This window comes from Canis lupus, chromosome X, assembly GCF_048164855.1.
Source record: "Canis lupus baileyi chromosome X, mCanLup2.hap1, whole genome shotgun sequence".
Classification (NCBI taxonomy): Eukaryota; Metazoa; Chordata; class Mammalia; order Carnivora; family Canidae; genus Canis; species Canis lupus.
The window spans coordinates 87,343,770-87,358,648 of NC_132876.1; the positions used below are offsets into that span (position 1 = coordinate 87,343,770).

General features: G+C 41.7%; 1 protein-coding gene across 1 annotated transcript in view; it reads right to left on the reverse strand.

The window, feature by feature from the left end:
* Positions 1-14,879, reverse strand: part of LOC140628098 (amine oxidase [flavin-containing] A) — a 70,089-nt gene that overhangs the window by 22,936 nt on the left and 32,274 nt on the right. The window contains exon 3 of the mRNA XM_072816958.1: positions 14,454-14,591. Coding sequence (XP_072673059.1) covers positions 14,454-14,591 — 138 coding nt within the window. The remainder of the gene's footprint in view (positions 1-14,453; positions 14,592-14,879) is intronic.

A 14,879-nucleotide genomic window follows, 5' to 3' on the forward strand; every position in this document is an offset into this window, starting at 1 on the left:
CGTCAGCCAAGGTTGGCTTTCTATTGCTTGGTACCGAGACATCTAACATAAAGATAGCTAATTATTTGCCACCATTGACTTCATTTCCATTGTGGGACAAGTCTTGTGCTATGCAAACACCAGAGTGAGGAGGAAGTGAATCCTTGAGAAGAAAGACCAGGTCTAGGTATTTTCTAAGGTTTTATTCCTAATGTAGTTCCTCTAAAAATAAAACATTCATAAGATCAAAATATTGTCTATTTATTCAATTTTGCACAAGACTTATTTTCTATTAAATAAAAACATACTCAATATTCGCAGAAAGCCTACTGTGTGCACTGCACAGTATTAACTACTGTGTCAGATTAAAAAAAAAACGTGGGAAGAGAGCTAAAGCAAAACTCCTGACCATCAAGGTAGGGACATAAGACCTAAAAGTATTTGCATTCATGTGCACACACTTACACACGCATGCATGCACCCATGCACTCTTCAACTGAGTAACGCTATACGGCAGCCATTAAGTGACAACTAATTTTGCCTGCCACAGTAGCAAATTCAAATAACCTTGGCAGATTATGTGATCTGATTTCTTATTTGAAAAATGTGATGTTGTAATGCTGCAATAGGACTATCTGAGACTCCAAACCTTTATCATCACCACCACCACTATCACTACCATTATTACTAACATTTATTGAGATCTTTCTCCATGCCTGGCCCTGACTAAGCTCTCCATACGCATTCTCTCCCCGCAACCCTGTGGAGGCAAGCACTATTAATATTTCCATCCTATAAAGGAGGAAACTAAAGCCCAGGGATATTAGCTGGAAAACAGTAGAACGGAAATTTTCCTGTTTCCAAAGCCTTTGCTCATAAACATTAAGCTTTCTGTCCCTCCTATAGGGTTGATAGAATGTAGAGATAGGTTTGTTCTAGAGATATCTGAACCTTCCCAACTGGATAAAGCAGAGTGTGGAAATGTGAAATGTAGAAATCTTCCACACAAATCTTTTATGTTTAAAAGGAATAAAAATGGAGACAAAGAAGCTCTGGGGTATAAGCTGGAAGTTGAGAAAACAGGGTCAACCAAAGAAAATGAGGAAGCATGTCTGGAGAAAAATGGGCAGACATTTTACCCAGAAGGCTATGCTAGCTCTGGAGAGGAGGACAACTGGGGTTAACAGCTCATGGGCAGCCTTCAGAGCAGCTGGTTCTTGTTACAGTTCTTCCCTTAATTGAAATTGGGGGAAATCTACATTTTCCTCTGTAAAATGTGTTCATCCTCAAGGAACAGTCTCATACAAAATCGATCTTTGCTTTGAAAAAAAAAGTATTTTTTTATAAAACCAAACATGCTCAATCATCTGGGGGCATTAAGTATCATAAATATAATTCAACAAATGTGTCCCACATTTCTAATCAAGTTCTCCTCAGGATGATGCCAACCAGAGTCTTATTTCACACACGGCCTAAAGACCCCATGATCTGAGCCTTGATAAACAAAGAGGTGGCAGGAAAATTAAACAATTCAAAGAGAGAGGAGTCCAGCCTGGCAATCATTTGACAAACAGGAGCCATGGCAATTCTAAAAGATGATCATAAAGACCCATTAGGACATTAATTTTTATCCTATTGACAGGGGTATCAAGTTGATAAAGGGATTTCATTAATTAGTTTCACTCTTCATGTTCAGGTTCTCTGCTCTCATTCCATAGAAAACCTAAATCTGGGATCCCTGGTGGCATAGTTGGTTAAGCATCTGACTCTTGGTTTCAGCTCAGGTCATGATCTTAGGGTAGTGAGATTGAGCCCCATGCCGGGTTCCACACTTGGTGGAGAGTCTGCTTGAGATTCTCTCTCCCTCTCCCCCTCTGCCCCTCCCACTCGTGATCCTTCTCTCTCTAAAATGAATAAATAAATCTTAAAAAAAGAAGAAAACTTAAGTTTGCTAAAGAAATGGATATATGTGGAAATAGGCAGCACCTATATGTCACCTCTTCCTTTCTCAGAAACCCCTGGAGATTTATTTCCTCCGTGGCCTGCTTCTAAACTAGAGAACTCAAGACTACTTTTTATGTGCGTGAATCCCTAAATTAGTGTAGTAGCAGGGCCTGGAGCTGCCTCCTGATGGAGTGAGAACAGCCTGCAAACCCAGACCTTCTCAATCTCTTAAATATGATTGTATCATTTTCTCACAAAAGAGTCAGGACTTCCTCAATATTTCCAAATGGCTACTGCTCTTGAAAAATAAAAGGAACAAAATCTTGGGTAAAGGTCAAGTTCATTTTGTACCTATACTCTGAAGCCTTCCAAGCCTTCCAAAGTGGCCTTTAATCTCTAAAGCATAGTGTCTCTGACACAGTAGAAATGGTTGAGGTCGAGTAGAACACAATGTCCCTGGAACTGTGCCCAAAATACTTAAATCCCTTTGAGAAACCACATCCTCAATGTACTGAAGTTCGTAATAACAAGAGACTATTGCCAGGAGTTGAGAGTTTACAGCTCCCACATCGTTCTTTCTTGTTGGTCCAATAAAATATACCAAGTACTGAGTAAGCTAGTAACATTTACTGACCGGCATGTTGGAGAGCTTCATCTCTCTGTACTTTTCTGTTTTAGTTAAACAAAAGGAAGTGTGTGTTATTAAAGAGTATCATAGGCCATCGAGGAGAGCTGCCAAATATTTTTTTAATCATCTTGAAGATAAACAGATATGTTCTAGACTGGTTTAGGAACAAGTCTACCCAACTCATATGAATTCCTTGGCATCCTTGTCTCACTGTTTTGACAAGTCTCTAAGAGAAATCTTTTGGTGGTTTCTTTTCTACAGTACATATGATGCTTTAAATAAAGATATTATCAAAAAAGACACCCACTCAATAGGATGGTGGTACTATGTCGTATTCATAGTTTGAAAAACTCATTTTATTCCTCTTTCCAAATGCAGGTAGCCAAGCTCTCTTCAAACCTAAATCATTCCACTCTACCAAATACAAGCCATCCTAACTGATACGGAAACATCTATCTCATCATACCGCACGGCTTGCGCCAAGTCTCCAACTAGTGTCCAGCTTTATTTGCAAAATCCTCCTTTCCTCCATCCACTGACTCCCCAGGATCCGATCTTCAGCCTTTTCCTCTGCCCACCCACGTCCCTGGGGAACTCAGCCAACATCTGGGTTTGTTCTTCTATGTGCACAGCGTTATGGTTTGCATTTTTCATGCCTCTGCTTCCTCTGTATTGAAGAGAACTTCCAAACTGCTATGTACAACTTCTCACACAACTTTCAAGGGCTGGCAGCACATTCCTAGGTGTTTGCTCAGGACCTGGTACTTCATCTTATTATCAGTTCCTCTCTCAGGACCAGCATGGCTATCCATCAATGCAGCAGCACTGGAGCTGTACAGTCTCATCTCAGGAAAAAGACAACGAAAAAGCTCAGGTACTGGGGCACCTGGGTGGCTCAGTGGCTGAGCATCTGCCTTTGGATCAGGGCGTGATCCCAGGGTGCTGGTACCAAGTCCCACATCAGACTCCCTGCAGGGAGCCTGCTTCTCCCTCTGCCTATGTCTCTGCTTCTGTCTCTATGTCTCTCATGAATAAATAAATAAAATATTTTTAAAAAATTAGCTCAGGTACAAATGATGCCATGGTATCAAGAATGCAAGGTTTCAAATGAATATTCATGCCACCTTTCCAAAGGGATTCTAGTTCTATCCAGACATTATAAACAAAGCAATTAGGATAGCAACAATATGAGCTTTTCTGGAGGCTCTTGGGTAAGCAAAGATCATTGACAGAGCATTTTCCTCTTTCACAAATGCCATTAACTCAGGAGAAACAGGCAGTTTGAAAAAAAGATGGACGTGTTATACTGTGAGGATGAGTGGCTGTTTTTCCAGAACAGCTTTATTAACATGTTAGGAAGATTGGACCTGCAGTGACCCTGAGCTGAATCCTTCATTGGGAGCCTATTAGGATGTGCTTTCTAGGGGCAGCCTGGGTGGCTCAGCAGTTTAGCACTGCCTTCAGCCCAGGGCGTGATCCTGGGGGCCGGAGATCAAGTCCCACATCGGGCTCCCTGCATGGAGTTTGCTTCTCCCTCTGCCTCACTCTGTGTCTCTCATGAATAAATAAATAAAATTTTTAAAAAAGAGGATGTGCTTTCTAGGTCTAGAGGTTGTTGGCATGAGTAAATACAGCTCTGGGAGAAACATGGTCCCAAAGATCCTACCTAGCTGCCGAAGCTGGAAATGACTTCTGCTGCCTCTGACACACTAGAGCACTTTGTTTGTTGCTCATAGCACCTCACTATTTTCTATACTATTAAACTGACTTATGTAAGAACTTACCCAACTAGTTTCAATGCACCCGACAAGGGCTATACCTCACACATATTTATATCTCCTACACTGCCTTGTATATACCAATGTTCCAAGAAATACTCGTTAAATGGAGGAATACAAGGGGGAAATACAGAGGTACCTGGATGGCTCAGTTGGCTGAGCATCTGCCTTCAGCTATGTCATGATCCCAAGGTCCTGGGATGGAGCCCCTCATCGGGCTCCCCCCTCAGCAGGGAGTCTGCTTCTCCCTCTGCCCTGCTCCCTGCTTGTGCTCTCTCTTGCTCTCTCCCTCAAATGGATAAATAAAACCTTTTTTTTAAAGGGTGGGGGGATACAAGCCTTGCATGTAGAGCCCATCTCATATCACATCTAGCTCCTCCAGGTTCCAGAAAGGGTCCAGCCTCTTTCTATGCAAAATGACACCCTCTTTTCCCACCTCAGACAAGATCTTCTAATGAACACCAATTTAGCGCTGATTTTTAAAGATCAACTCCACATACATACCTTTTCTAAAACAGCCATCATCAATACTACCATCAAATTTACTCGAACTCCTTATGTGTCAGGTGTTGAAGGAAAGAGAAAAAGATGAAAATCTCAAAAACCATTTCCTGTGTGAGTATTTCTCACTTTATTCTTTACGGATGAACCCCCGAAAATGGGCTCCATGGTCATGGATCTAGGACATCTCAGCTTATAGTTAAAGTCTTTCTGTTTAATTTTCTTCTGCCAGTTCTCATAGGACTCCTAATATGCTAACAGACATCTTGGCACTCAACGATAGGGGCAGAACATGGAGCATTTCCAGAATACATCTGACCAGGAAACTCCCTCTTTGGCAAAACACTTTTGGAATTAGTGTTGCTTAGAAAATATTCCCTTAGGTATGCTTTCTTCCTATTCTGGCTGATGCTCGCAGGGTCCTGAGGGAACACAAAGAACAGGGACTAGAAAGAGGAGTCCTGATAACCAAAGGACTTATTTTCCAAAGGACCCTAATGGGAATACAGTCTCATGTGAACGTCTCCTGAACAAGAATGTATGTCATCCCACAACACTGAGTCAAACAGGAGAAATCAAATGAAATCACTTGTATGTCGAGCTAAAATTGCAAGTGCTCTGTGCTGAGTATCGAGGCTGGGACTCTGCCCCTGGAAACCAGGCAGTACAATGAGAAAGTACGTCAGAGCAAGTAGAGAGGGTCAAGGTCAAAGCAGAGCTTCTTGCCAGATTGGCTATGAACTGAGTGCATTCACCTTGCGTCACCCAGTGATTGGGCAGATGCAGCCCTGCCACTCTACTGCATGGACTTGCTTCAGCAGTGGCTCCTGTGATCACGACGGTGGAGATGTGGGAGGGAGAGGGGACCAGGAGCGATTAAATCCTCCGCACAATCTTTCCTACATTTGAACATCAGAGGAGTTTTTAAAAATCTACAAGTTGGGAAAAGTCAGGGACACTCAGGACTTTTTTGGCCCAAATAATTATGTAAATGAGCGACTGTGCCCATATCTGTGCCTCAGAGTCCACTTTTATGACTCCCCCTGGGCACCAAATGTGGGCCGGTGGTGATTTCTGCCCATCGTGTCGGAAGCCTGAGATTTTTTACAGAGAGATTTATCTGCTGGATCTGGCTGTGGAAACTAGGCCATTGGGTACTTTGGCAAACACACAAAATTAAATCTCAGACTGAGGTTTCCAGCGTATCATTTGAGTCTGACAAATGACACAAGCACTGTCAGAATCAAAGGAAATAGACTAGGAGTCCAGGAATCGATCCCTCTGCTTGGAGAGCCTGCCATGAGTAAAGTCCTTTATATGAAAAGGACTCAGTTCAACAGTTTTCGGGATCAAAGTGATCATTACACTTAACTATAATTAACACTCACATTTTCTGTGACTCCACCCAGAATTTTCTTCTTCTGGTAGCATAAAATCCAAACACAAAGCAAACAGCAAAATGAAGTGTTATGCAAACAATACTAGACTGCTCAAATAGAAGGTATCCACATTGTGATCATTATCTGTCCCTTCAGATTCAAGTTCTATGTGTGCTGAATTTAGTTATCAATTCCACTTCCATATCTGTCTGTCTCTCTCACTCACTTCTGTAGGACCTTGAACCAAATATGTGCATTCTTATGGCATTCTTCTACCTCTAAAGTAGGGGAAACTGCCACTTACTAAAACTCTGCAGTCCACCCCGTCTTCAAAAGGTATTCATTCAATGAACTTGACATAGAAGTGAAAAAGCTTATTAGAGTCCAGGCCTGAAATACAGGGCTACATATGGCAGCATCAATCCCATTAAATGGCAGGACAAGGCAAGGACACCAAAGACTTTCTGGCTGGGTCAATGTGTGCTCCTGGGACACCGGAACTTCCCTTCTTCAGGAAGTGCCCAGAATGGACCAGGTATGGGATTTATAAAGACGTTTAGGGCAGCCTGGGTGGCTCAGCGGTTTAGCGCCACCTTTGGCCCAGGGCGTGATCCTGGAGACCCAGGATTGAGTCCCACGTCAGGCTCCCTACATGGAGCCTGCTTCTCCCTCTGCCTGTGTCTCTCTGCCTCTCTCTCTCTCTCTCTCTCTCTCTCTGTTTCTCTCATGAATAAATAAATAAAATCTTAAAAAAAAGACATTCAAGGGTGTTTCAGGTTTCAACTGTTAGGCTATTCTACAAAAGTTTGAAACTTCAAGACCAATGATTAAGTCTTTGGGCTGGGATAGTGGGTGTGTACTGTGGGGGCAAGGTAGGGGCTGCAGAGGGGGCAAATAGGGAGAAAGTCGGAATAGGGAGGGAGTAGAAAATAGGGGGAGGAAAAAGGAGATTGTGATCTCAAACTGGCAACTACATTCTAATCTGAAAACTCAGAACCTCCAGCAGTTGGGTTATCATGGAGCCTAGAGCAATTTCTCTTAAGGAAGCTGCTTATGTGATGTTTCATTCCACCAATAAGGTTCTTTTTGCCATTAACCACAATGCCCAGGCCCCACTTGAGGAGGTGACTGCAAAGCTCCACAGCCTTAAGAAAAATCCTTTGTGTCTGACCGAATGCCCTTTCTGTGCTGCCACTGAAAGCCAGTTCACTGAGTCACAGAGGGTGACTCTAGACTACTTCTCAAGGAATAGTTAGAAAAGGACTGCTGTGATGAACTATTAAAAATGAATAGCAAGGGGTCCCTGGGTGGCTAAGTCAGGTAAGCCTCTGCCTTCGGCTCGGATCATGATCCCATGATCCTGGGATCCAGCCCCACATTGGGCTCCCAGCTCAGTGGAGAGTCTGCTTCTCCCTCTCCCCACCTTCTGTTCGTGCTCTCTCAAATAAATAAATAAATAAATAAATAAATAAATAAATAAATATTTTTTATAAATAAAAAATAAAAATGAATAGCAAGAAGATGAAAAGAGTGAACGGATGATGGGTGCACAATCGTGTGAATATATCTAATGTCACTGAATTATACACCTTGCTTATGCACACGTGTGCTCTCGCGCTCTCTCTCAAATAAATACATTAAAAAATCTTAAAAATAAAAAAAGAGAGCTAGGTCAACATTAGCCACTTTCTCTCAAAGCCTTCTTTTTTTCCTATAAATTTTCAGGGAGAAATGTCTGATTTAGTTTGTAGAGCATAAAGCTTCTACTTGGTTGAAGTGACAGCCCAATATATAGAAAAGTCAGGTTAGTTGCTATGTTTTTTTTTCCTTCTGTTTTTTTTTTCCTTTTTAAAAAAAATTGTAGGGGTACCTCAGTGGCTCAGTTGGTCAATCATCCAACTTTTTTCAGCTCAGGTCATGATCTTGGGTCATGGGATCTCAGACTCCACACTGACCATGGAGCCTGCTTAAGATTCTCTCTCTCTCTTTCTCTCTGCCCCTCCCCACCCCACATGTACAGGCTCTCTCTCTCACTCACTCTCTCTCTCTCTCAAAAAAAAAAACTTGTGTTAAAATGCACATAATATAAAAATTTATCTTAACCATTAGGTGTACAATGCAGGGCTTTATCCTGTGACTCTGGGATCATGACATGAGAAGGGCAGATGCTTAACCAACTGAGCCACACAGGTGATCCTAACCTAGCTTTCTAAACAGTATAAGGCTTCAAGAGTAATTTCTGTCTACACTCTCCTGTAAACACAAGAAATAAATGAAAAAAAAAGAAAGAAATGAAGTCTTTTTAAAATGGATGGTGGAAAAGAATAGAAGTTACTAAAAACTATTTTTTACAAGTGACATCCATATATCTTTGTACTAAATGATAGATCAAAGTGAAAATATATGAACATGGTTAGTCTTTGCTTTTAAGAACCCATATATAACTGTAATTTAGAGAAGAAAGCAAATAATCCCTCTTATATTACTTCATTTCTATGATCAAACAGAATTTCTTATCATGAGTACCTTCCCATCACCATGTGCTTGTTCTTACCTAAATGGTTTTTTTTCATCTCTACCCTGACTTTTATAAATTATTTTAAATCCTCTCTTTCTCTTTTCTTTAAAAGACTTGTTTGTTTATTTTTAGAGGGGAGGGAAAGGGCAGAGGGAGATGGAAAGAGAGGATCTTCAAGTAGATTCCTCACTGAGCATGGAGCCCAATGCAGGGCTCCTGCCACAACTCATGAGATCATGACCTGAGCCAAAATCAAGAGTCAGACACTCAACCGACTGAGCCACCCAAGCACCCTACCCTTTTTTTCTTTTTATTATTTTTTCTTTTTAAATCAAGCAGGATATGACATAAAATAAAATACTCTTATCTCAATCATACTTTGACTAATGAGTTCACATAAATCACTTAGCAAAAAGAATACATAACCAACAATTCCAAACCATGCCCTAGACTTCTGGACTTCGTATTTTAACAGTAATAGAACTCATCTGTAGTCCTCAGCCTGCTGTGCCTGACTGGGATGGCCTGGGGGTTGCTCAGGAGTCAGTTGCTCACTGAAGGCCAGAGGGACTCCAGATTTATGGCTCAGGATGCAAGAGAAGAAGCCACCCTGGTGAATGGCATCACATATGGCTCCCCGGCACATCCCCAGGATGTGCCTGTGTCCACAGGAGGCCAGGTCCACAGGAGCCCCTCCCACCTGAGTTGCATGTTAGGACTTCAGAACCTTCTAGGGTAAGGTGATTTTTGTCATACCTCACAGTAGTTTATTAAAAGGATTTACAAGTTGACTTTATGCCTGGGATAAGGAATGATGTGATGTGATCCGTAGAACCCTGGGCTCAAGACCTAGAAAGCCTTACTCTGGCACACCTAAGATTTCTGAGCCTCAGTTTTCTCATCTGTAAGATGGGAGGAAATGCTTATTACCTCATAGGATCACTCGGCAACTCAAACGAGGTGACACAAGTATAGGCACATTACAGATGGAAGGCAATACCTATGCACGGGGTGAGGAGGGATGGATTTACGTGATTAAAAGAAAGGAGACCAAAACACAACAAGTAACATCCCCACAAGAAGCCTAATGCCTTTGGTTTCTTGCTGTTCCTACAGAGCAGAGTTGAAAGTGAAAGCATAACTTTCTTTGAACACAAAAGATACACTTTCTGTGAGTTGGTATGGAAAGGTGTTGAAAGCAGCTTAAAAATACATGTCCCTAATCCAAAAGAAACACTCTGTTATAAATCAAGGGGTCAAAGACGCAGCTATTTCTGGCGAGCATAAAGACAAACTATGAAAAAATAAATCCTCTGCTTTCAGCATGGCCTACTGGCTAAAACAAAGTTCACCTCTTAGCAACGACAGAAAAATTTTTACTTAGTATTCCAGAGCACACACATTCTGCAAAGCCTCTGATTTCAGTTGTTGGCATAGAAACCTGAAGTAAATGGCTGTGGGAAGAACAGAAACAATACTAGGAAAACTTGCTTGGTGAGCTGTTACTATCAGGAAAGCCTGTGTTGTTTCAAATAAATCTTCATCACACTATTCTCTAAAAAGAAATGTGTGGTATATATTTATAGTCTCGATTTTCATTTAGGGTGTGAAAGCTAGGAGAAAGTGGGAATGCAGAAATGTGCTGATTTCTCCCTCAAAGCAGTGCCTGCAAAATGCCTTGCTCCATCTCTGGAGGCAGTGTTCGCCCTCTCTACACCCTACCTGCATTATTAAGATCTGGAAGATCCCATTAAAAGAAAAATAAAGAAATCAAGCGTTTCTTCCTTCCTCTCCAAGACTTAGCACTGCAAAACTTAACAAAAAGTCTCCGCAACTCAATGAAACTTACTCATAAAATAATCATAATGGTGCATCTAATTTACTAATGCAAGTTATGGATCAATCCAAGAAGCATTCAAATCCACCTGCTTCCCTTATATCATTCAAAGGAAAAGAAGAAATAAAGAGAATTTTTAAGAATCTTTTTCAAAGACTTTATTTATTTACTTGAGAGGGAGAGCGTGCGAAAGAGTACCCCCGGAGGGAGCGGGGAGCAGAGCGAAAGGGAGAAGCAGACTCCCCACTGATCAGGGAGCCTGACCAGGGGCTCAGTCCTGGAACTCTGGGATCATGACCTGAGCCAAAGGCAGACGTTTAACCAACTGAGCCACCCAGGTGCCCTAAAGAGAATGTTTTAAACACACCTAGCTGATGCCACTTCAAATCCACCTTTTAAGTTAAAGACAACATGGTTGATTTAATTTCACAAATCAGAGTCTCCTAAATAGACCCATATCAAATTTACTACTTTAAAAAACCTGTTCAAAAACCTTTTGTATAAGAATCAGGATCTACTAGGACACCTGACCAGCTCAGTCAGTAAAGCATGTGACTCTCGATCCTGGGGTTGTGGGTTCAAGCCCCACATCGGGTGTAGAGACTACTAAAGCCAACCAAGCAGAAACAAACAAACTTAAAAAAGAAAAAAGAATCAGGATCTACCAAACTAGAATTAGAATACGTATTCTATTCATAAGATCCAAGGATACAGGCAGAAATGTTAGCTAATGGTAAGCTCCATGCAAGCAGAAACTTTGATTGTCTGTCCACCACTGTATTTCCAGCCTGGAACAATGTCTTGTACAGAAGAGACTATCCAGTAACTATTTATTGAACCAATGAATGAATTTGGCAATAACGATGTGAACCTTCTATGCATGAAGTAAATAGACTCCCTGGGAAATGCTACAGGGTGCAAAATACCACTGAACGTTTACCCCCATTGCTCAGCTCAGAGGTTCAGGCTTGAAACTCCACATTGTCAAGTCAGAATTTGCACTGTAAATGCAATCTACCAAAGGTCAAGAATAATTCTTTGGTGAATACTAAAAATCATCCTGGAATAAACTGAAACTGGAGGACTGTCAGTCTGCTGACAGAAGAAATAATTGAGGCATTCTTTAAGGCTGCATACTGGGAAAATTTAAAAGCTGAAGCAATCTGAGCCACAAAGAATATGGCTCAGTTTTAACTACACAATGGCAATCTTCTGGTGATTCACCCACCACCACTTTGGTATTACTTACTGAAAAGAATGCACTATGGTAGATTATAGAAGCTGAGGTTGTCATGAGAGCTGATACAGAGAGTTCCACAAAGATAATTTGGAATATTAACCCGATACACTACGGTGATGGGGAAAAGTCCATGTGTCTCCCCAAAAGTGGATGGAACAGTGAGAGCTGAGATATTTTTAAAGAAGTAGAATTATGTTTTGTTACATGGTTTATTAATAATCTTACATGGAATATAAAATTTCCCTAATCTGGCCTCCTCACTTTATAGCTCCCTAGTTATTATAAAAACATCTACTACACTGATTATTTCTCATTGCAGAAATGATATGATTTATTAGAAACACTAGCAGAATGGCACTCTTTCAGATAAAATAAGTTAACCTCTAACTGACCCACTATTTGTTTTATCTTCACATTGCTGTCTACCTTGGGGGGGAAATATGTGTTCTTTGGCAGGTTAAAGTATGTGAGAGGATAGTTTAATAGTATTTCTAAAGACCATCTTTTCTTTAAATGAGATTATGTCTTAAATAAAAAGAGTGATCTTTAGTTTACCTTGTCAGTCTTAAAATTCATTAACAGTATAAGCTCACAGGGTAGGTAGACCATTACTTGTCAATTGGCTTTACTTCTCTGAACCTCAACTTTCTCCTCTGTAAAATGCGGGTAACTGTGCCTGCCTAAAAAGGTGGATGTCATGAGTTCAAGAACAAAAAAGCACTTCCTTGTTTACTGTGAGCCTCCAGGGAAAATAAAAATCTCTCAGCACCTGAATGTTAGAGAGTAAGAGATTATAAGCATGAGTCTGCTCGGATTCCAGAACAATCATCAGACTCGCTTGCTTTCCAGTTGGACTGGACAGTGAATTTGCATGACCGTTTAACGAGTAGTTGAGTGTGAATACATTAAATATGCTAATTCACATAAAAGTGCTCAGTAAATGTTAGTTGCTATCATTCTCACTGTTGTTATTATTGACTAGTCCAGGGAAACACCATATCGTGCAGAAAAGATATAGTGGGGAAGCAAAGGGATTTTTCTCTTTTTTATTGTGAAGCCTATGGAAGCCAGTGTTCATCAACACTTTGTATAATTTTTTATACTTTTATACTTTCTTCATTCCTCCCTTGACCTCTGAACCTAATTTGGCCAGACACTTCCCCTAAGCATCCCGAATCATCCCAAACCAGCTATCAGAATTTCCCACAATCCCCTGATTGTGTGTCAGTGTGCATACATCACAAGTACCCTTAACTTGAAGCCCAAAAGTCCCTGGAGGCTCCAGACCCACGTGATTGCCTGGGGTAGAGCTGTTGAGAAATGATGCAGTTACTGGTGTGGCAATCTTGGCATTAGAATGAGTAAATGAGGGGCACCTGAGTGGCTCAGTTAAGTGCCCAACTCTTGGTTTTGGCTCAGGTGGTGATCTCAAGGTCATGGGATCAAGCCCTGTGTCAGGCTTCCCATTCAGTGCGGAGTCTGCTTAAGACTCTCTCTCCCTATGCCCCTTCCTCCCATGTGCTCGCTCTAATTAATACATAAATCTTCAAAAAAATTAGTCAATTATGCCTGCCCTCGTGATGCTAGTTCCAGGAAGTGGGCCTCAGGGGCAGATCACAAAACTTGACCTCCCAAGGCACATTTCCAGACCCCAGCTGCTCCACGTTTGGCTTCAGTAAGACAGAAAAACACTGGCAACAGCTGCCATTTCTTGCATGGATAACAGCAGAGTTTAAACAATCTCGTTTCAACAGCATGAAACTACACAACCCAGCTAGACCTCCCAAGAGTCCAGGCCCAATACAGAGGAAATTATCAAAGTGTGCAAAGAAATGTCTGGTAAGGACAGTCTGGGTGGCTCAGTGGTTTAGCACCGCCTTCAGCCCAAGGTGTGATCCTGGAGATCCGGGATCGAGTCCTGCGTCGGGCTCCCTGCATGGAGCCTGCTTCTGCCTGTCTGTGCCTCTCTCTCTTTTTCATTAATAAATAAATAAAATCTTAAAAAAAATGTCAGGTAAGAATGAGAATGAATATGTGTTCAGTCTTAAGACGTGGTCTCAGACTACTGTGTTCCTTAGGGCCTTAGAATTGCCTCATAGGTGCTTCAGGGGCTGCCTGGGGCTCTGTGTCTGTGGGTGTCTGCAACAGGTGACTCCTGCCTCCCACCATTCCCCATCAAGGATGAAGCAGAAAAACAGCTGAGAGCCTCCTACCCCCACTCCAGTTGGACTGGGGGTGAGAGTGCAGCCTCTAAGGGCAACAGTGGATGATGTAGAGGAGAACCAAGCTGAGGCCTGACCCGGGGCAGCGATTCCCAGAGTCCACAAGGATGCTTTTTTAAAGGAAAAGAAAAAGAAAAGGTGGAATAATTGCTGTAAAGTTGAGAGCCTATTGGTACAGTTGTTTTGAGGAAAAAACAATTAAAAACAAAACCAGGGACGCCTGGGTGGCTCAGCAGTTGAGTGTCTGTCTTTGACTCAGGGCATGATCCCGGGCTCTGGGATTGAGTCCCACATCTGGCTCCTGCGGAGACCCTGTGTCTCTGCCTCTTTCTCTCTCTGCCTCTCATGAATAAATAAATAAAATCTTAAAAAAATGTTTTCTCAAATACGATGCTCTCCCATGGGTTGAGTAAAATGTCAGACTTACCTTGACATACTGTACAAGACGCTCATTTACGTTCACTTTGTAAGTCTCTAGACCCAGCTCCTTAGATAGTCGTAAGATTCTGTTCTGAGTTGGTCCTACATAAGCCCCACCAACATCTACGTAATCGACATGTTCATTCTGTAGAAAGAGAAAAAGTGACCAGGAGACTTTAGTTAAAACTCAGGAAAAAAAAAAAAAAAGGTTTCTAGGTCTTAAAGACAAAAACATTTATTCTTTACAACTAACGAATGTCTCACTTTCTCCTAAGAAAGCAGCAAGTCTTTCTCCTCCACCCAAGGATTTGGGACACAACCCTGTATGACACTCATCACTAAACAATCCCATTTGTACAGCTACTAGTGAGGCAATTCAACAATAACATGTATTACACATAAAGAATGCTATCGTACATTGTGCCAATCTAGA